The sequence below is a fragment of the Anarrhichthys ocellatus genome, unplaced genomic scaffold (genome assembly GCF_004355925.1).
Source record: "Anarrhichthys ocellatus isolate YVR2014 unplaced genomic scaffold, GSC_Weel_1.0 scaffold96, whole genome shotgun sequence".
Classification (NCBI taxonomy): domain Eukaryota; kingdom Metazoa; phylum Chordata; class Actinopteri; order Perciformes; family Anarhichadidae; genus Anarrhichthys; species Anarrhichthys ocellatus.
Window position 1 is genome coordinate 788,337 of NW_022280126.1, and position 22,491 is coordinate 810,827.

Genomic DNA, 22,491 nt, shown 5'->3' on the forward strand with positions numbered 1-22,491 from the left:
TATTATTAGTTACTATTATTAAGTACAGTGATGATAACTGTGTGTCTTTATTAGTTATTAGTTCACGTGACGCAACTGAGGAAGGGACGTCTCATATCTCTTCAAAAATGTTTCCTTGTTTCCTCTCTCCTCGCATGGTTTCCTTGCGTCTCTCCATGCATCCCTGGTGGGAGGGACTAAGAAGCAAGTGAGGGAAACGGGGATGCAATTAAGAGACTTGGGACATAAAAAGTGTTTTGTCTCTCCAGCTCTCTCTGACTTTAATTGTATCCATAATAAAAGTTATTGAGGGAAATATTAGATCATGAAAACACAAATCTTTCAAATAAATGAAGAAAGTTGTTTGTGGTCCTTTTGTTGTTCAGTCTACAATGAACATTTATTTAAACCAGACGGTGAATCAGAAAACTAATCAAATATAAACTAGAGTTTAATCTGTGATCTGTCTTCACTCTGGAATGCAACTCCAGTCAGTCAGTCCGATCGGCTGCAGCGTCCAATCACATAACTGATGAACAATAAGGGGGCGTGTCAGCCGTTAAAACACTTCCTGGAAGGCTGTTCTCGTGCGTCCTCCCTCCTCGATCCTCGCTCCCCCGAGCTAAATAAGAGCTTTGGGACGGCCGTCAATATGGCGGAGCAGAACAACTTCCGGTTCAATCGAGGAGCGAAGAAATGACAAATAAGAGACTTGGGATGTAACTCCTGTGTCAAATTACAAATCAGCCAGGTGTTTCCCATCATGCCCTGGGGTCATGCAGTTGGTGGAGAGCAACTGCGGCGCTCGGCTCTAAAATCTGCGGCCGCTTCGCTCTCGTGAGGTTATCGTTGCCCGCGTGTTCATGACGTCAGAGCAAGTTGGGATCAAGCCGGACACAAATCTAACCGGCAGCATTGTGCGCCGATCGCCCGGTGATCGATTCTGCGCAGGCCTGGTTTATTTAAAACGAGCCTATTCTCAACTTGTGTGTCAACTTTGAGGAGCCAATCAGACTCTCCAAGTTTTCATCATCCAATCAGATGGCTCGTTTGTCTCAATTGTGAAATCGAGCCGCCATGTTGGATTCTCTCTACCGAGCGCTCAGTTCAAACTGTGACTCGAAAGCTACGAGATCGTAAGTAAATTACTTATTAATTAGTATTAAATATGAATGTAAAACACTGTATAAACTCTTTAGTGTTTAGTGTGAAACCATCAGTTTAAAATAGTCCGTTGAAGCAGTGAAGAAGAGACGAACACTGAGAGAGAAACTCTGTTTTCCACTAAACCTCGTTGTGGAAACGTCTTTTTTAACGTGTCTGTTTCCTGGAATGTGAACATTCCAGGAACCTGCTGAGTTTCGTAGAGAAACGTCAAGTAATGGAACTGAAAAGACTCCTGAACATTCTTGTTATAAACATGTTGTCCTGATGTAGTTCAACGTTTGAGCCGATAAACTGCTAAGAAGACAGCCTGTGAGTTCTCCACAAGAAACAATCTAAACTGTGACACAAAGTGTGATTATTATCAGACATGTTTGTTCTTCGGTTGATTTTGTGTTCGCCGAATTCAAGAGCGGCTCCGTCTAGTTCAGACAAGTTCTCTCATTTGATATTAATGATGACGTTTAGTTCAGTTCAGCAGCAGTATTTGTATAATTCAACAGTTTCTGAATGGAGTTCTGTTGCACACGGTCACTATCGGGTAAAGACGCTGTTAGCCGCGGAATGATCTGTTAGAAGTTAGATTTTAATGAGTGAAGATAATGCATTAAGAAAGCAGACCTCCGGTGAGACCCTTCAAAGTAAAAGTATTTTTTATTGGGCACACAGGACTGAGTGAGACGTAAAGAGAGAATCTTCAGAGGTGAAGAGGAACAGTGATGAGTCTCTTCTTCTTCTTCTTCTTCTTCTTCTTCAGATGAGGAGTGTTCTTCTTCTACAGTGCCGTCAACTCCACGCAGAACCACAACTAAGACTGGACCCCCACAGGACAAATGTGAGACCTGCACTGTCTGGTTCTCACTTTGGACCTCCAGCTACTGGATCCTGGACTCATTCGTGATCTTTATTATCTATTGATGAGAATCTTTGTTGACAGATGATTCAGGTATTTATATTTATTTATTGATGTGAGGATGAATAAATGTTGATCTTGTTTAAATCTACAGAATAGTTCTGATGTTCTAAGAGAAGAGCCTTACAGAGAACATCAGCACGGTTCACAGATAAAGTTCTCTCGATCGTTTCCATGATTTCCGTGTTTTCATGACGTCGGAGCAAGTCGGGCACAAATCTAACCGGCATGCATTGTGCGCCGATTGCCAGTGATCGATTCTGCACAGGCCTGGCTTATCTAAAACTGAGACTGAGAGACACAAACAGATCCAGCCGTGAGCAGAAACACTCTAAATATTTGAATGAGTTAAACTGTGATGCTAGTGACCATGTTGTAACATAATACATTAATTTAAAATGTATGCTGTGTCTTACGGCACGATTTATAATCGACTCGTACAGCACCCAGTGAGCACCAACCGGGATTTACACGTTGAAAGTCGGTTGATGTTTGGTCTGAATGTCTTTTTAACCGGAAAAAATGCAGTTACAGCATCAACGTATCACAAAACGCCACTTAGTTTTAAAATATTGATGGTTTGTTCAGTTGTAGATGATGTTGGTTACTGTGAATGTGTATATATCTATATAGATATAGATTTATACAAAGTCATATTACACTGGTGAAAGAAATGTGGTCTACATGAAGACGTGATTTAAACACATTTAATGTTTCATATAAAACGTGATGAATATGGATTTATAGACTGTGTGCTGCCAACAAGAAGCTCCAGAACATCGTAATGAGGGCATGTTACATTGTGTACGTTAATGTTGCATAGTAGGGGGCCGTGTGTTTCATACCTGGGCCTTCAGTGCTGTCCTACTACAGTTGAGCCACCTCCTAATAACCTCATTATGACACCACAGCTACGGTTATTAGGGGTGTAACAATACACGCATTCATATTGAACCGTTCGGTACGAAGCACACGGTTCGGTACGCATTACGAATCAAACAATATGTTTGAATAATGCTAGTGCATTTGGAAAATACAGAAGCTTAAATTGTGGGAAACATAATGTTCTCTCGGTGGAGCCACTGCTCTCAACCTGACAACCCACCCAACGTAACAGACAACGTGCTGTCTGACACGCCCACCACGGAAAAACATTGTACTCTGGTGAGACATGTGTGTTCTGGATGCACGCTAAACTAGCTTAGCAGGAAAACCAACAGCAGCACACACGCTACAAACTCTCCCCGCAGCGTTTAGCTGTTCTCTACTGATTCAAACAGGGCTAAAGCAATCGCTACACAATCCCCATTTCTCCAGACCATAATTCTTGCTTTGTTAAAGAAAACAAAAGCCTAAACAGAGAATCGCATGTCAGAACCCTAACCCCTACAGGTTATTTGTTTTGTGTAAAAATGAAGCTCAACACCTACAAATACACTAACTGCAGAGTGCAGATATATGAATACACGCATGACGGGATGCTTCGTCATTAACGGACAATACATGTAGTCAGAATCAATGTAATTAACACAATGACGAGAACAAACTCACAAGAACCAGTCACATATATTTATATAACAATAAAGCAACAAATCAATTCAGCAACTCTGGCGCTAAAACACGTATTCCACCGCACACGAAAGAGCACCATTCAAATATTATTCACATCAGAGGGAACAATATCAACCATATCATAAAAACGACACCATAGACAAATGAACACAGTAGTAACGCTACTGCAGATGTAAAACAAACGTTCTTCTTTGTCCTGTACGTGGAAACACTTGATGTGTTACTATGACTACGTATTTAAATACTACATATTTTACTGAGAGCATTATGCAGTCTAAGATGTTTTAAAGTGATTAAATGTTCATGTTTAGACCAGATTTCACTCGGATTTACAATTTACAACATTTTCCACAGAGACATTAGACGTGGTTTCTTAGTTAGCCTCTAAAATGATGACGTACTATTTTCAGCACAGTGTATTTGATGAACAAATGCAATAGTGCAAATCTGGTATGAATATGAACGTTTAATAGTCTTCAAATAGTCGGTGAAAAACGTCAGTTATTGTGTACAGCAGTAATGACTGTTATAATTATACATTGTCTTATTTCCAACTGTGTGGCTGTGATTATTATTATTATGATCTCCTAATCAGAATACTACATTATTATATATTACTACGACATGTGATATCACTGGGCTCATCGGGTCTTCCTACTGTCTCTCTTTCATGAACAGATGGACTACATACCAAAACTGAGGGTTGGCTCCACGCCAAATGATCTGATCCTGAAAGCTTCTCCCGAGGCGGATGCCTTCAGCCATCAGCAGGAGGGAGTCCGATCCCACCGGCCGAAGAACCCTGCATCCACAATGCAGGGCGCCAGGGACCGGGTCAGTGCTGGTGGAGGGGACTGCAGCGACACCAAACTGGTTCTCAGCCGGCATGAGATCCAGTTTGGAAAGTACAGCGGGCAGACCTTCCACTGGCTGCTCAGCAACGATGTGGGCTACCTGATTATGATCCTGGCGGCTCATCATCAGGAGCGTGAGTCGGGGGACCTCGACACCAGCCCCATCAAGCAGAACCAGGATGCTCTGTCCCGGTACGCCAGGCTGTTCCCCTGTGTGACGTCTGCTGTCCAGCAGAGCAGGGTGTCTGACGGCTCCTCCTCTGAGGGAGCGCTGGACAGCAGGCGGGTGGGATTCGGGGAGCATGCTGGACTCTTGTACCGGGAGTTCTACGAGTCTACAGATCCTGTAGTGCAGAGGTAAGTCACAGAGCCTGAAAACAGGAAACACTGTGAGGTGTTTCCTGTTCATCTAATGTGGCTTCATCCCTCCACAGCTACAGGATGTGGCTCAGGAGAGCCCGCGTGCAGTCCACGGGCTCAAGCATGGACCACCTGAAGAGGTACGTGATGGGCAGGGACCAGAAGGGTAAAGCAGCCTCCTCACCTTCTGCTCCACCAACCTCCTCCTCATCTTCCTTGGGGCCGTCCATTTCTTCAGGTGATGACAGCAGAATCACGTTTCATGTAACAAGCTCAAAACAATGTGACCCGGTTTTTAATTTCCTGTTCACCTGTCTAACAGGATACAGTAAGAAGCATGAGAGTAAAGGAGTTGTTTTTCTTTTTACCATCATGCCTGTAGCTCCTGGTGGACCAGTGGTCCCTGCTCCAGCGGTCCCTGCAACAGCATCTGGCCCTCTCCCAGCTGATGTCAGTCCTCTGATTCAAATCTAAACACAAATATTGCAGATGTGATACTGCAAGTTGTAATCTTTTTGCCAATGGTTGTTTTTATATTTATCTGTGTGTTCCAGGTTCCTCTCCCAGAGAGCTGGAGGAGCACGCTGCCCAGTGTGCAGCATGGGTGGGTGAGCCGGGCTCTGTTCACCAGGGACCAGAGTGGGAAGCTCATCCTCAACACTGAACTGCAGTCCTGGAACTATCCTCCTGGACCCCGCCAGCTGTACTTCCAGCCACCGGCCTCCTTCGACGCCTTCTTCCAGCGGCCGTTCTTCCTGTGGGTGCCCTACAGGATGTGGCAGTGCACCATCAGCTGCCCCGTCTGTGCCCACAGGATGACCGGATGTGGCCTGTACAAGACCGTTCGCAAGGTCTTGGACAGCGACGGATGGTATTTTATGGGCACGGAGTATCTCGATTGTCGCCACTGTGGGAAGAAGTTGGCATCGTGGTCGAGGAGCATTCTGTCCCAGCTGGATGAGGAGTACAGGAGGATGTTCCCAGCAGTGCTCACCTACAGGTACATCAAAGACTAACTTTGAAGGAGACTTCGAACTCTGGGGTGAGGAGGGAGGAGCCTGAGAGTTTAACTGACCAGTTCTTTGTCATTATCTTTCTGTCCACTATCTCATTGTATCTGCTCTGCAGGCTGTCGTGTGATAAGAGGGTCCTGGTGCAGATGAGGGGATGGTCGCTCGGCAACAGTGCCGACCGTCTGCGCTCCTGCCTGGTGGAGCAGCACACGGCGGCCTGGATGAACAGTTGCATCCGCTTCATGTCAACTTACAGGAAGTCCACGATGCCGGGTGTGACTGTTCCTCCTCCTCCAGACCTGCCAGAGATGGACCTGGTCCCCACCAGGCAGTGGATCCTCTCCGCCTTTGCCACCGACAGCTTCGCCCGTCTGGAGGAGATGAGAGCCAAGGTGACCTCCGTCTTTGGCTCCGTCCTAAAAATGGACTCCACCAAGAAGGTAGAATGTTTAGACATTATGTTGTATTTAGCTTTCACGTGGTCTTATATGTTTCTATTTTAGAATAGATTCCCGGTTTCCCCACAGGGATCAATACAGTAATTGTGATTCTGATTGTGTAGATCACCAGGAAGCTGTCCGGTCACGCTGCGGGGACGATCCAGTGGGTGACCAATGTGGGCAACGAGCACGGGCAGATGCTCATGTCGGTCCTCACTGCGGCTGAGGGCTATGGGCTGCAGCAGATGACCTCCGGGCTGGTCAGGCGGTACCAGCAGGCTAAGGAAGAGCCACCTCTGGTCCTCTACGTGGACAGGGACTGCTGCTCAATCACTGGGGGTTCAGCAGCTGCCGCTCTGTTCCCAGAGTGGACCCAGCTAGTGGTCAGGCTGGACATAGGGCATTTTATGAGGAGATTGGTGGCGATGGTCACCACCAAAAGCCACCCCCTCTATGCCCACTTCATGCAACGCCTCTCCGCCTCCATCTTCGCCTGGGACCAGGAGGACATCGCCCTGCTGAAGACAGCCAAGGAGGCAGAGGGGCCCGGGGCTTGGAGCAGGGTCTCCTTCAAGGAGATGGCTCGGCACTGTCGCCGCCACACGCGTGGGGCACAGGAGACCGAGCGTCTCATTGAAGAGACCCTGGACCACTTCAAGTCGGCCAGAGATGGCATGGCTATCCTGCTGGACCAGGAGAGGGTGGAGGGCATCTGGAGCACCCAGCGCCGCCACCTCCAGTGCATCCAGGATCCACCGGGGCTGCAGCTGTACACCAGGACGGGCCAGCTGACCAGGGGAGGGGTCAGTCTGCCGGTGTACCGCTGTTCCCGTGGCTCCACCTCCTTGGAGTCTTTCCATCTCCACCTTAACAGGTTCATCCCTGGTAAGTGTCTGAAGCCTGAACACACAAGTTAATCTTCACTGCGAGTCCGTTGCTTCTTGCCTCACTCCTCTCTGTGTAATGTTCCAGGCACCAGTGCCAGTGCCGTGAACTTCCAGCTCTACTTGCTGGAGGGCCTGACGAGGTGGAACGAGGACCACAGGCGTGCCTCGGTGGAGAGGGGGCACAGCCAGGACTTAGACACCATCAACCAGCTGGCCCAAAGCCTGTACGGGAGGAGGCTGGTTGACAGCTGCACCCGGATATGGGAGTACACAGGTAACTGCTGAGGGAGGGAGAGAAACTCAGAAATCTGCCGTATGTTTGACTGTGTTCATAATGTGGTTTTATTATTATGTGCTGTGCTGCCACAGGGGAGTTGATAGGGGTCAACTACCTGTTCTCCCAGACCGGACGGGTGCTGCAGGAGCTGCCAGACGACCCCGACGTCCCAGAGGGAGAGGCAGAGGAGGAGGAGGACAACGACAACGACTTCGTGGAGCAGGAGGAAGGGGTTGATGAGGGCTTTCAGGAATTCCTGTTTGATACAGAGTTCCTGTCAGACACCTCAAGGCCCCGGCAGCCTGCCAAGTCCGAGCCAACCAACCTCCAGGACACCGCCGAGCAGGTACGTGATCATTTCACCTTTTTACATCAGCTCCGTCTCCTCCCTTCTCAAAGCCACATGACGAACGAATGACTGTTTTCATCTCCCCTCTGTAGGAGTGTGTGGACCCTGATGGCTCCCCGGGGTACCAGCATGTCCTGAACCTGGCCGAGTATCTGGTGGAGCTGCGGGTGGCGGGCCGAGTCACAGTGGTGCGTGAGGCGCAGATCTTGGCCTTGTGGGAGAAACTCCGAGAGGGAGACAAGGGCCCTGTTAACTATTCCCCACGTTACAGGGACCAGCTCACCCAGGGGAGGTTCAGCGGCCCCTTCACGAGGCCTGACGCCAACAAGCTGGTGGAGGCTATCTGCATCCTGCTGTGTAGGATACATCATCAGAGCCGCTCTCTGGCAGGAGCTCGGATCAGCCGCTGGTCTCTGATCCTCAGGAGCTACTGCACCATCAGAGATGGCGTGCTGGGAAATCCAACCCTCCGAGCCAAGCTGTGTCTCTTTGAGATAAACCAGAGGATGCTCATACAGTGGTGAGTATCCAAACTAAACTTCACAGCGCTGGTATAAAGTACAGTTATGTCTTCAAGGTGCTTACATTTTACTCTTAATAAACCCTCTATGAACTCCAGGTTCAACTGGAGGAAGGAGAGCCAGGAGGGTTATGTCCTCCAGGCCCATGTGCCACCAGACCCCGTGCCGCCCCCGAGAGAGAGGCCTCCCCTGGACCAGCCCCTACCAGGTGTCTCCAACCAGCCGGGCCCCTCCCAGGCCCCAGACCTACCAGCTGCTGCTGGTCCCACCACTGAGGCTGAACCTGCCAATGCTGCTCCTTCACCTCCTCAGTTGCCAAAGACAACGTTGTGGAAGCGGAAAAAGCTTGAAAAGAAGAGGCAGGAGGCAGAGAGACGGGGTCAGGACTTCAAAATAAAGGCGCCCTTCGCCTGCGTCTGCAGCCTCTGTCGTCAGCCAAAGACCAAACACTTTGGTCACAGCCGCTTCTTCAACAAGAAGTCCAGAACCATGTTCCACTTCTGTCAAAACTCCTCAGGGGGCAGAAGTGTGGAGGACTGGCTGAGGGAGAAGAGACGGGAGGAGGGGGATGGGGGAGGAAATTCATACAAAATTCAAAATGGCCGACTTCAGGTTGGGTTTAGAGCATAGCCTCAAGAGACTACATGTGATACACGTGGTTACCAACATTTATACATCTAGACCAGGGTTATGCAATTAATGTTCAACAAGGTCCATTTAGAGAGAATTTCCTCATCAAAGCTCCAGAACATCACAGTAATGTCTAACCTGTTCTATGATTTAGTTCCATATTGAAGTAGCCAACAGTTGTATTGACGTCTGTATGTGGTCAACAACTGGCTGACATTTCAAATATATAATGTGTGTGTGAATCTCACTCGAGTCGGGAAGTTTATCAGAATACACACATTTGATTGGCTGAGCAGCATCACGTGATGTCATTAACAACGCATGTAATTGGTCGGTGTGTTTCCTGGACCCCTGAAAGAGTACCGTAAAGGCTGGAAAAGCTCTCCGTCAACAACCTAATAGTTCTCAATCATCTATCAGGCCCTGGTTTAGGGCAGACCTCCAAAAGGGTTTTTTGTACGTCCCATCATGTTTCATACAGCGAGCTGAAGTGCAGCGTTGGGGACATCCAGTCATGAACGTCCAGTTCTGCAGTTGTTTAACACTAGTTGACGTTTCTATCTTTCAGAAGATGATGATGATGATGATGATGTCATCAGACGAGTGTCTGTAGTTCAATGTCTCCTCTGAGCTGAAGAAATATGAAGTGAAGTTTGAGTTGGTTCATATCTTTAACAATATAAATGTGTTTATAGTTATCTTCAGGAGTACAAATAAAGATGCTGGTTTAGAGAATATAGAAGTTTAAACTAACTTTCGACTACAGATGAAAAATCGCCTCTTGGTTAACTGGCGCATTTACAGAAATGTTTTTATTTATGTGCACTGTCCCTTATCAAATAAACCAGTAAAATAAATAAACGTACCTCGGTGGAGAGGGGGCACAGCCAGGACTTGGACACCATCAACCAGTACACAGGTAACTGCTGAGGGAGGGAGAGAAACTCAGAAATCTGCCATATGTTTGACTGTGTTCATAACGTGGTTTTATTATGTGCTGTGCTGCCACAGGGGAGTTGATGGGGGGTCAACTACCTGTTCTCCCAGGAGCTGCCAGACGATCCCGACGTCCCAGAGGGAGAGGCAGAGGAGGACAACGACAACGACTTCATGGAGCAGGAGGAAGGGGTTGATGAGGGCTTTCAGGAATTCCTGTTTGATACAGAGTTCCTGTCATCCCCAGAGCCGCACACTGGGAAGAGCTTGAAACCTCTGAAGAGCTTGAAACCTCAGACCTTTTAAGGTCTGAGCATTATTTAATATTGTGGTTTAGTAACATTAGAGAAGAAACAGGACCAAACTAAGAGGTTTTTAATAATATCAGTTAAATAAAAGGAGTGTTATCTGATGAGCTGACGTTAGTTGATGAAGTTAATGGTACAGTACTGGAGTAATGCATTACTGCAATGACACGGCATTCATTCATATGGTGTGTGTGTGACATCTTTTCTTGTTCGTGCTCAGAACATCTGTTTGACTTTTGGATAAATGTCGCCGCTTCAGTGACACACTGATGTGTTAAAATAAATGTATTTTTATATAAATGTATTTATATAATTGATCAGCACCACTGGTCTAAATATAAAGTTCCGGTTAAATCAGAGCTGTGAGGTTTGTGACTGTTAATCTGAAATCAAATTAAAGAATGACGGTATCAATATCTTTTGAAATCAGAATCATCTTCTTGATCAGCTTTTAACTGCTTCATATTACTGTAACTTACATTTAAATCCATGAATCATGGTTATACCTTTGCCGTTATCCTGTCTATTACTATCACTGCTACCATGAATACTATTATTATCATTATAGGGGTTTGTGGGGAGTTCTTCCTGTACCGATGTGAGGGTCAAAGGACAGGATGTCACGTGTACAAATTGTAAATCCCTCTTGAGGTGATTTTGGGCTATAGAAATAAATTAAAAGTTTGTTTTCTTCCGTAAAACCTGATTTGACGGACTGGTCCAGCTCTGTGTCGTCCCAGTACCCTTATAAAGGGGCGCTGGCCTTGTGGTCTTGATCCCTCAACCCTGACAGTTCCCATTGATAATAAATATTATTTAGGAATAAAATTATGGCGGCAGAGGAGTTTTTTGATAGAAAGAAAAAAAATAAATATGTAAACCACTAAGAAAAATGCGAATTAAAAAAGGAGGAAAAAATGTGATTACAGTACAGTCATTTAGCAGACGCTTTTATCCAAAGCGACTTACAATTCAGATTCCACCGTATGCACAGCTACTGGAGCAAGTTTGGGGTTAAGTGTCTTGCTCAAGGGCACACCGATCCTATGATTGAAGGACGGCCCTGCTATCCACTTAGCCACAGTCACCCCGACTAATTGAAGGGGTCCCCACAAAAAGAAGAAAAAAAGGAAGATATACAAAAAAGATAAAATAGTCAAACCCTAATAAATACATTGGTTAATGGGAGGATGTGAGCTTGTCAGTGTTGGGGATTTATTAATTAATAATGACAATAATTCTGTTAGAACAAATGATCAATTCTACGTTTCTGAAATGGAACGTGTTATAAACCTCTAACACGTTATAGCATAACTTAATGAGCGTTAATTAAAGTGAGACCACTGTATAAGGTTATGAAGAAAATAAATAAAAGTACTTGATGTCAAATATAATAATTAAATAAATGCTGATGTTGATTTAACAACTCATAAGAAAAGAGATAAAAAGAAGAGGCAGATTTTAAGGAGCTCGTTGTAACTTCCATGTGTTCCCAAAACACACGTGCCTCACCAGAGTGCAGTGTTGTGTTTCCGGGGTCAGAGTGTCTCTTACGCTGGGTGGGTTGCCAGGTTGAGCAAAGTCCACCGAAAACATTATATTTCCCACAATTTAAGCTTCTGAATTTTCCAAATGCACTAGTATTATTCAAACGTATTGTTCGGTTCGTAAGCCTCGTACCGAACGGTTTAATACGAATGAGTGTATTGTTACACCCCTAGAAACAAATAATAAGGGTAGCTGTGGCGTCATCATGAGATTATTAGGAGGAGGTTCAACTGTAGTCGGACAGCACTGAAGGCCCAGGTATAAAATGCACGGCCCGCCACTGGAAATGTGTGATTGCTTTTGTTAAGCATTAGACTGCCTAAATACTGCAGTATGCATTCCCTGCACACAACGCCTCCAGATTTGACAATTATATACTGTTGGAATACTTTGTCAAACAAGGGATCACGCTGCAGGTGATAATGAGAGAAAGTAGGGTTCTTCTGATTTATGACAAAGCAATCCCGACAGCGTTGGATTTCTACCCATAAGCGTGTCAAAAACACCTGCTGCCTTAGGCTTTGAAGATATGTGTAGCAGGTGTGCTGAAGACTACCAGACTGACTGTCCATACAGAGACAGAGAGAGAGAGAGAGTCAGGTGTCGTTTGAGCTTCAGAAGCACATTCAAAAGGGGTATCAGATTGTGTCCATTGATGAAGTGGCATTTTCCCAACAAGACAGAATCATTGTTTAGGGATTATGTCAAAACATTTCTGAAATTTAAGCAAGAGGCTTCAGGCTTCCCCGGACATGTCATGACACCAGCAGAGCAGGAGAAATATGTCAATGACTATTTTGAAAATGAAGGCAGTTTTTAAAAAGTCCAGGATGTGTACAATAAGCGCATTATACAGATTATACAACACGATCCTATGGATACTTGAACTCATGGATTTGATGCCAGACTTTTAGACTTTTACAACATACTTTTAGTTTGGTGGTGAGCAGACCATCAAACTGTGGAAAGACATTTTTTGTCAAGGATATTATTGAAAATGCAGCGAAGGTTATTTCACCATTTTGATAATGTCGTTTACATTTACTCCTGCTGGCATCCTTCATATAATCACCAGCAGCCCCACCTATCTGTCTCCGATTATAAAGCAGAGACATCCTGATTATTTAAGACTCAGAGTAGCTTTGCTATCAAAGCACCAGTTGTGTATATTCCTAGAAAGCAGAAGGGGTAACAATGCCATCACGCATGCAGAAGAATTTGGCTCTGCTGGAGTTGATATTTAAAACGTTGCCGAGCACGAGAGGAGTCATTGTGAGTGATGCAAACGCTGACTTCATTAATGTGAGAGATGGCTTAATGTGTTGAGAGGCAATATTCCTTTGACTGAAAAACAGTTCTTAAAGAAAGACTCTTATCAGACCGGTTGCTGATAAAAAGTCAATCTTTCAAAGAAGACTATAAATCAGATGATTTCTATTACCACTAGTAGACATGGCCCTGCCTTTTATATAGTTAGTCTTATAAATAGTGGCAAGTGAAATGGAGCACACGGAAAAACGTGTTTTGGTACTGTGGGGGGGAAATGTTAATGGTCAAATAAAAATTACTGGAATCTTAAATGATTCTTAATTACATATTAAGCTAAAAGGCCTTACTAAAAACTCTAAAACTAATTATAATCCAATATCCTAAAATGTCTTATCCAACATAAACTAGCAAAATGGTGGGCTTTTAGTAGAGGCCACTGGTGGGAAGGCAGACTGAGGAGTGCTACCTGTAACTCACCTCAGGTGCAACACAGCAATCCTCACAACAGAGCTGGTGCAGTCTACTCTTATCCCAGGGTGTGTACATGCATAAGGTAGGGACCTCACCACAGGTACCTAGCCTCCCAACAACGGCACTCTACTTCACCTAAAGAAAAAGGGACTTCACAAAAAGAATCAAGACAAATAAAAAACAGTTTGTTGAACAATGTAAATGAATCAAAACGTTAAGGCAAAACAGCAGCAGGTGAACCTACAAATGAAAAACCTGGATTAACAGGGCTCACCATGCTGCAAAATAATACTAATGAAGGTTGTGACTACTTACCAACTCATACAGTATATGCGGTACCAACATATGCAGTCGCTCATCGACGGCAGGAAGATGATGGAGCTTCTAAAATGATTTTCAGCCAACATGTCAGTACAGAGTTAATAAAAGCGGCTGTATTTCATAATGGTTGGCATGCTAACCGATCACAATAAATACATACCTGTCATACGAAAAACCGCTAGGAGCCACCACAGAGACAGGATAAAAGGAATGAAGCCATGCCAACAGGTGCCTTTCCTAAGCTGGCATTGATTTGGGAATTGGTTGGGGGAGGAGCCAGTATTCACAGCACTACACCCTCTGCTTCATTCTGTGGGGAGCATTCCCCACCACAGTACCAACTGGATTAGGTAAAGCAGCAGGACCAGAACACTGGCTCTATAAGGCAAGCGGTGCAGAATGAACTGCATTGAGTCTTGATTGATGTATTGAAACTACCCGATACAGAAATGTATGAGAAGGACAAAAAATATGCAGATATTTTACAAAGATACTTTTCAATGGGGAGCCAGGGGCCCAGTCCCAGTGTCCCCCCTAAACCCTCAAACCCTGAACCCTCAAGGACTTACTGACGTCACCTGGTTAGTGGGTGAGTGTGAGAGACTGTGAGGGCTTGAGATGGTGTAAATATGAACGGGACAGCACTTTGCTGCAACATATCACGTTACCATGAAAATGACAAAAGATATGACGTATAACTGTGTGTATATATTTTATACGTTGTATTCCCTGGTTTGAACGTCTTCAGGCTCTTTCCTCACACGATGAGGTCATTCATATAATATATTTACTCGTTTTTGTCAAAACAGCTTCAATGACAAAATCAAATGTTTGATGAATAAATGAATAAATATTCTCTGATTTTATGTGTTTTTATCTTCCATCTTTAACCCTTAATGTTTCTGAGTACATTTAATATTCCAGCCGTCCTCTTTGTTTACCTTTTTTTTTACGTCTCCATGCGTCCACTGGTTACCGTGTTTAACGTCACATTGCAATGATTTGTGGGTAATTCCCTTAGGCTAAGTTAGCATCCTATGCTGACTTACGGAAAGGGTTCATAAAGGGCTCAAAATATCTGCCAGAGACTCAAACACCCAATGATCTGACAGTGGGACATAGTCTGTGAGTCCGTAAGGGGAGAGATTGGGATTGGTCCCCTGTCTCCACATGTGTGTGTGTGTGTGTGTGTGTTTGTGTCTGTCTGTTGCTGTGTGTGGTTCATGTGGCACTATTTGCATTGTATTTGGTTACACCCTGCATTGTGCTGTTTCCTTTTCATGGTGCCATTGTGTTGTCTACTGTTCTGCTGACAATGCAGCAGCAATTAATCTTCCCATTAAAAGCTCAGAGTAAATGTTTCTCAAACAAGGAATATATAGTGACGTAAATCACGAATAACTGTATACACAACACAGTTGTTTAGCATTGTGATTAATGCTGATAAGCAACTGAACTGTTAAAAGAGTTGGGAACAAAATTGTCACTAGTGTTACCTGCCCAGTTCTGTGGTACCATTCAAGCAGTAGCTGTAATGAGACAATAACTTCCAAGCAGGTATGTGTTTGTATGCCAGCGTCACACATCCCTGTGTAACCCTGACAAATGCATCACCATCAAATATTTACATTCTTCAAAGCAGGATGCACCTTTTCACGTCACCTATTATTTTATAGTCAGTGGATATGGTGAATGACTAATAACTGGGTTCAGTTTCGTTCATACACTATGACTCATGAAAAGAACAGAAGTCTCACATCCGTCACAGAGCTAATCAATTAAGCAGTCAGTCGTTAGCGTAAGGTTGGGTGTAAATGAAGGTTAGGATTAGGCAAACAGATATAAGGAGGGTTAGGGTTCAGGGAATGAATGTCCTGATGGAAACAACTATGGAGCTGTTTTTCATATCTTTATTCATTAACGTGTTCTTTCAATTTGAGACCATGACTTTTTATGATACTTCATATTTTGTAAAAGATTTAAATTTATAAATTCTATTTTCACTGAGGTAAGTATTCAAGTAATCTACATCAATTTAGTATTTTTAATTGGAAGATGAAGTCTCCTGTTTCCAACCAAGTGCTTCAAACTAATTTCTTTAAATGAATACTATTTAAAATATATAACCAAAGAAAGGCCTAAACTAGCTAATTAACCTGCTAATTGTAATTAGCATGACTTAGTATACAACCACCTTAAGTAGCTAGCTCACTGCTTAGGGTTTAGTTAATGACACGCAAAGCACTCTTCCTCTTCTGTCAGTAACTTCATAAGAGCCATTAAATAACCTAAAGAAATATCGTTTTACTAGCCGCTATCTTATGCAATTAGCACTCAGGTTAACTCACTGTGCACCTCATGCTGCACACAGCAGGAAAACCATCAAGTTTTAGCTCAACATTGAAATTTCCAAACACATTAGACTCATTTTTTGCTTTGCACCCAATTCAACACGAGAGTAGAGTCTCTCAATAACTGTGCTTTATGTGTCATATTAATGTGTTAGCTATTGAAAATAAATGTTTTTGAAAGTTTTTTGTATGTTGTTCCGCAAAAATATTTTAATATGAATGTGTGCACCAAGTTTGATTTTGAAAAGTGTTCATTGATCTTCGAATGCAGTGCTTCATTTTTGCAAAATGTATGAGGTGTTTTGCACTTTGGGTGTGTAGTTTTGTGAAATGTGTTAAAGAGTTTTAAAACAAGTAGCCCCTCTTTTAAAATGTGTATTAACAATTGCAAAAAATTGTAGCTATACAAACGTATATAGGATAGCTACAGATATCGCTATCCCTATCCTCTGTATCTGGCCACATGTTCTCATCCTCATCACACCTTATGTCCTCTCATTACGCCCGGGAAATAATCCTTCTGCATGCCTGATCCATCAGTGGCAGTCTTCTGCAGATATGTCCAGATATCCAGTGTTCATTGTGTCCAAGAAGGGCATCTGGTTATGTGTCTGGTAGTCATAAACTGCCCACTTCCATAAGGAAACTAAATTCTCTTCGGGGTTGAGAAATGAAGAGTAAGGTGGAGGGAAGAGTGACGCCATTGTGGGATGAGCTGTAAACCACTGTGTGACTGGAAGAGATGGTGAAACGCCACGATGTCGTATATAATTACAGAATGTTCTGGATTCTGCCTCACTTGGTCCCCGTTCCTCACCTGGTAAAAGTCTTTCATATACAGAACCAGTAAAAGGTTCCAAAACACCTCCTCATTCACTGTTCTTTCTTTATTTTTTACTATTTTCTATTGTTGCCTTTTTTTATTGCTAACACACTCAAATTAAACAGTTACTAAAACTGACTCTCAAGTCTCCAAAACTATAAAGACATTTTCTGCTTTTCTCTACATGAGACACAGGGTTTTGACATAAAGTAAGGTGTTTGCCATTTCAAAATGCTGTCTTTCAAAATGCCCCACCTTTGGAAAAATTGGCCAAATGCACGGTTCCACCCGCCCAAATGCCTGGCCGTGATTCTTGACGCATCAATTAGGATGTAAGCACGATAAAGAAGACCACATGTGAGTGGTTGCTTATAACAGCAATGGATGTCAACATAGCAGCCATAGTTTTCAAAAACGTGTTTTTGCAATTGAAAATAACTGTAATTCATCTTTTTTGTCTCAACAACTGTTTTTGAGTGTTAATTTGCTTCATTCTACAGTATTTAATAAGTTCTGTTCTGATTTTCCGTGGAAAATGCAACCTTTGGAAATGCGTTGGCGTGTTGACTCATTTTAACAATGTGGAGCCAAATAAATACTTGTAGTATTTGTCTTCACAGTATTTGTCTCTGTGTATTGTGTTTGGTCAACATATTAATATACTTTAGTCTAACAATATCTCTGAAACAAATCTAACGCAGACAATATCATTAGAGAAGTAGAAATGTCAAAGGTTTGTTGTTGAGCAGGAACTGGTCCAAAGTATCAGATGGTATGAACCGTGCATGTGCCATGTGGTGACTAAGTTTGGTTTGTATAAATTATTGAATCATTTTGAAAACTCATAAACCTCTCTTAGTTAAGTTTAAAGTTCTGTAGCAATAGAAACCTAGAGTCTAATCTAGCGTTACAAAAAACCTATTTGACGTTAAAGAAATGTTTAACAATGAGTCCTTGCTGGTTCAAACCAGCCTTGAATTGTAATCTATGTATTGATCTCTCTGAGTGTCTGATGCTGGATGTGTTATGTCTTGCTATGTTGTATTTATGTATATTTGGATGAAAATAATCCAACTGTCTGGAAGGTAGAAATATACAGTAAAGGGGCCAGCAATGCACAATCATCAGCATGGTACTTTAATCATATTGAGACAGATTTAATATTTCAATATATAACATACAACAAACATTTGACATGCTTAACAAATATGGTAACAATTCTGAATTTATTGTGTGAATTAATGTTCCTAAAATCATGCAGGGAAATATTAAAGAAAAACATATCAGCTATTCATCACTGGCTTGTGTTGAATAATTGTTATGCAGAGAAATGTTTTCATTATATATATTAGCATTTGTGATCTCTTTTTATAATATTTTCTCAATTGTTTACACATTTTCTAACAGAATGCTTCATATTCTCAAAACTCTTCACACAAATCCAAAAACACAAAACTCTGCTTCTTCTGCAAGATGAAACATTGCATTCTAAACAATGTTATGTCTTCTTTAAATGGTATTTTGTGTTCAACACACACACACATATGAACAGACATGTATAAAAACCAGTTGAACAATGGTGTGCTCAATGTAAAGCACTAGAACTTAGGACTTATGCCTTTTATATGTTAAATGTTACACTTACTATGTATGTACAGTATCTGTTGTAAAATATGTTTGTACAATGTTTAAACTTAAATATAGAAACACAAATATGCTGTATACATCCCAACAAGCACTGAGTTATAGACTTAGACAAAACAAAAAGCTTTCTGTTTGGCTCTGGCCAGTTCTGACATATGCGTTCAGGTTTTAGTAAATGAGTTACAGGTTGTACAAGTACAAGTATTGGTGTGTAAACAACTGAGGAAAACTGTAATTCCTTTAATATGTCAGCTTTCTGTTGAAAAACGGTGCAATAAATAACATCTGTTGATAATTGTTCATCCATGTTGATGGAGTTCGTGGTTCTTCACTGCAGTCTGGCTGGAAGGACATGACAAACATGATTCAGTTGGAGTGATGAACACTGACATTTGACATGATGAATGTTCAGGGCTGGACCAGGTCTGTTTGGGGGCCTTGGGGTTAGGGTTAGAGTCTAGCTGTGTTAAAATGAACCTTGCACTGTTCAAAGGAGCAACATTTAATCAACATTGAGTGGAATTAATTGTGAAAGGAAGAAAGTGATAAACTCAGACAATATCTTGAGTTCACTGTGTGTAAAAGCGTTGTCAGTTTAAGCAAACTATGATTTGCATTTTCCATTTGTACAACAAAAACATGTGAAACATTTTCTCGATAGCGTAGTTGCAATACAGTGTAGCGTGGCTCTATATGTCACCAGCTTTACCGTTACAATTACCATTACAATTCAGACCCTGACAGGGAGATGGTGTGGTTTTGTGTGTTTGAAATGTCTGTTTAATGAATCGTTATTTTGACGTTCTGGCTATATTTGGTTACATTCATGTCACTAGTACAGGCATAGTGAATAAATAGTAATAATTATTACTAATAAATAGCAGTATTGATTAAAATGGTAGTAATACTGACCTGAGCTATGTTTCAGATTTAAACAGAAACCTACAAGTTCACCAGAAATGACAGTTTTTTGTGTTCATGGGAGTTCTAGCAAAATCACACAATGTAACTTAAAGCCCTCAATTAGACATTACTGCTCACACTTTTATCTTCTTAAGACTGGTGAGTGAGGATGAAACATTGTTTCAATTTTCCAACTGGTCCGTGTTGCGTTCCCGAAGGCCAAACTCACACAGTCCAGAAATTGTAAACAAAAGTCATGTGGTGTAAATGTTGCTCGATATGTTGGCTCCTCGTACGTCTCAACTGTTGCTTAGACAGATGTGATGTACTTTCCTACACTGTGACAAGAGTTTGCGGATGAAGCATTAAGTTGTTAGATAATGTCATTAAAGCTGCACCAGAGTTTGAGTCTAGCGTACACATCCACCCAAACAAACCGCACCAGGCTGTAAGCGCTCCGGAGTTTGGTTCAACGCGCCCTGAGTAACATTTGTGTTGTGGACTTGTGTTTGTTGAACTGTGCACTTTAAACCCTCTCTTAGTACAATTGCATTTATGGAAAGCATGCCTTTGTTTAATAAACTCATAAATTCATAGGAAAACACACAATGCCCAGCCTCCTTGTATTGTCAGACAGCGCCTTGGTGTGAGTGTCAAACAAATGCTGGAATGACTAAGCGGTGATTAAGATCTATACTGTTGAGAGAGTGGGAGAGGTCAGAGACACTTCATTCCCTATGCATTACAACATGGCGTTAGATAACGATCAGTTACTAAACATGCAGTCCAAGTTCAACTGTATTTGTTTATTTAGCCATTTATTATATTGTTGCTGTTGATAAAACGGCTGTATCGCCAACATGTCAACTCTTCAGGACCTAGCCTTGTGTTGGGCTTGGTGACCATGCCTTAGTTATTACGCATTGAGCTTCATGAGTCCAATAGGTCAGATCATTTCCTAAAGCCATAAATAGAATGTCCCGCTTCAACTTCACTGAAAGAGTAAAAATGACCAAACATGCAGAGATAGCATTTTCATTAACATTTTCATAAACATGCCTTTAACTATGTGACTATGAAACCCATCAATTTGAAGGAATGTGGTTTTCTAATGCATGATATCCTTCAATTCAAGTTTAAAGATGTTAAAATAAATCAACATTGTGTTATAGTGTCAATCAAAATACTTCATGGAAACAGGAAATAAGCAAAGGCAAGTAGATTTGACTTTAAAGCATATATTGCAGAAATAACAAAAGCTTCTGAGCACAGGAAGTGACTCATTTATATTAAACTGTAAACTTTAAAGTTATTACTTGTGGACACTGGGTCAGAATCAAAAGGACTGTTCCCATCTGCCTGGGCAGCCTATCAATGATCTACTGGATGAAGTGTGCTACCTGTTGCTTGCTGGCTCCCATTCATCCAGATCATTTCAGGGATTTACTGTATAGAACCCTGTTCTGTTCTTCTTGGGTGTGTCCCCCTGTAGAAAAAGCATGAGAGGACAAAATGTGTTTACATGCATGTTTCATATACAAAGTGATACAAATACAAGCAATATATACACACTGCACAGGTCTTACTATACTTGCAGTACTTACAATGATGATAGGGGTAGACCCCGGTTTCTGTGTCACTGGGGTTTGAGGTGAGTATACAGGCAAAGGGCCCTGAGGCGGTTGTTTCTTTTCATTGTCATATGGATCCTCTGTAGTGTCCATTTGACTGCTTTCTGTTGTCACACAACACCATTGGACCAACTGAAACAACAGAGCATAGAAGCAGAGTTCAGAGAGTAGAAGTACAGTGAACAACCTCATCAGGAAGCTCTATCCCAATTCAATTCCTCCAACAAATGACATGACCTTCAAAAGAGTCAAAGGAGTGATGCTATGATCTATCTCAAGATACTGTACCTGGGGTCTGTACTATGAAGCGAGTTCAACATACCCAGCGTATATTTTGGTTAGTTTAACAAACCCTAACAACTGCAATCCCGCTAAACGGTCCTACGAAGCTGGTCATCAACTCTGTAAATCAACCCAGGGTTTCTCAAACTGACTGTGAGCGCATTCTTATAAAGGGGCGGCGTTAACAGCATCTGATCAATCACAAACACGGACAAGTCTGCTGTCAACAGAGCAGCACATTTTACAATTAAAGATAAAGCTATAATATCAGACAAATACGAAGAAGTTAAACACATAATTCAGACTTAAAGTAACAGAGTTGAAACTGCTGAATGCAGGAAGTGCAGCAGGCAAGAAATATCCGACTGTGTGAATGCGTGAATTAACCGATTTATATGATTTAGATGTGGAGGTCTCAAACATAACCTACTCCGGAGCAGGTTATGTAAGCATCAGATTAAAATCAACCAGATTATCAGAGAATAAAGTTGTACAAATAAACCCAACTGTCATCAAAATATGTAGTTACTGAAATATGTCACACAGAGCAGAGCAACTAAAACTGTTGAATGAAAAATGATATTGTATTAAACCTGCTTGATGACTCACCAGCATGATAAAGATGATTATGAGTAGCAACAAGATGGCAGCAGCCAATACTAAGAGGGCAATGCCCCATCCAGGTACCCAGTCACTGCTCCCATCGCTGCTGCTGCTGCTGTGTTTGTCAATCACAGTTGTTGTGTTGTTCACTGTTGGGTCACTACGGCTTCCATGATCTGTCTTGACGGTTGAAGATGTTGTTGTAGGATCTCGGGTTGTAGTAGTAGCAGATGTGAGTGCTGGAGTTGTGGGTGAAGTGGTAGTTGTAGTTCTTGTGGTAGTTGTATTTTGTGTGGTAGCTGTAGTTGTTGAAGTAGTTGTAAGTGTAATGGTAGTTGTAGACATTGTGGTTCTAGTAGTTGTGGTAGTTGCAGGTGTTGTGGTTGTTGTAGTTATAGGTGTTGTGGTCGTTGTTGTGGGTGTGGTTGTTGTAGGTGTAGTA

General features: G+C 42.6%; 1 protein-coding gene and 1 long non-coding RNA gene across 4 annotated transcripts; one reads left to right on the forward strand and one right to left on the reverse strand.

The window, feature by feature from the left end:
• The first annotated feature begins 647 nt into the window (after nt 1-647).
• On the forward strand, nt 648-10,174 carry LOC116399006 (uncharacterized). Of its 3 annotated transcripts, XR_004213794.1 has the most exons (13): nt 648-1,115; nt 1,901-2,089; nt 4,307-4,839; nt 4,917-5,080; nt 5,225-5,292; nt 5,397-5,842; nt 5,971-6,295; nt 6,418-7,180; nt 7,268-7,456; nt 7,552-7,805; nt 7,901-8,328; nt 8,428-9,878; nt 9,971-10,174. XR_004213794.1 is itself a non-coding variant. In XM_031875814.1 (12 exons), exons 2-12 carry the CDS (start codon nt 2,081-2,083, stop codon nt 8,957-8,959), a joined length of 3,711 nt encoding a protein of 1,236 aa, XP_031731674.1. In that variant the 5' UTR covers nt 648-1,115; nt 1,901-2,080; the 3' UTR covers nt 8,960-10,174. The 3 variants fall into 3 exon arrangements, 2 of the variants coding, with proteins under 2 accessions (XP_031731674.1, XP_031731676.1); XM_031875814.1 differs by having other exon boundaries at nt 8,428-10,174; XM_031875816.1 differs by lacking the exons at nt 8,428-9,878; nt 9,971-10,174 and having other exon boundaries at nt 7,901-7,996; nt 8,080-8,213.
• Nucleotides 10,175-18,107: 7,933 nt separating this feature from the next.
• LOC116399002 (uncharacterized) lies at nt 18,108-22,447 on the reverse strand. Its single transcript, XR_004213793.1, has 4 exons — nt 22,056-22,447; nt 21,138-21,296; nt 20,934-21,019; nt 18,108-18,972 (listed from the first exon to the last, which is right to left on the reverse strand). It is a non-coding gene; the product is annotated as an uncharacterized LOC116399002 (long non-coding RNA).
• Nucleotides 22,448-22,491: the final 44 nt, after the last annotated feature.

What these genes read in the sequence shown, in the direction of transcription:
- LOC116399006 (XM_031875814.1), top strand. An exon ending in GGGGCCGTCCATTTCTTCAG is followed by an intron (nt 5,081 to 5,224) that starts GTGATGACAGCA and finishes TCATGCCTGTAG; the next exon opens with CTCCTGGTGGACCAGTGGTC. An exon ending in AAATGGACTCCACCAAGAAG is followed by an intron (nt 6,296 to 6,417) that starts GTAGAATGTTTA and finishes CTGATTGTGTAG; the next exon opens with ATCACCAGGAAGCTGTCCGG.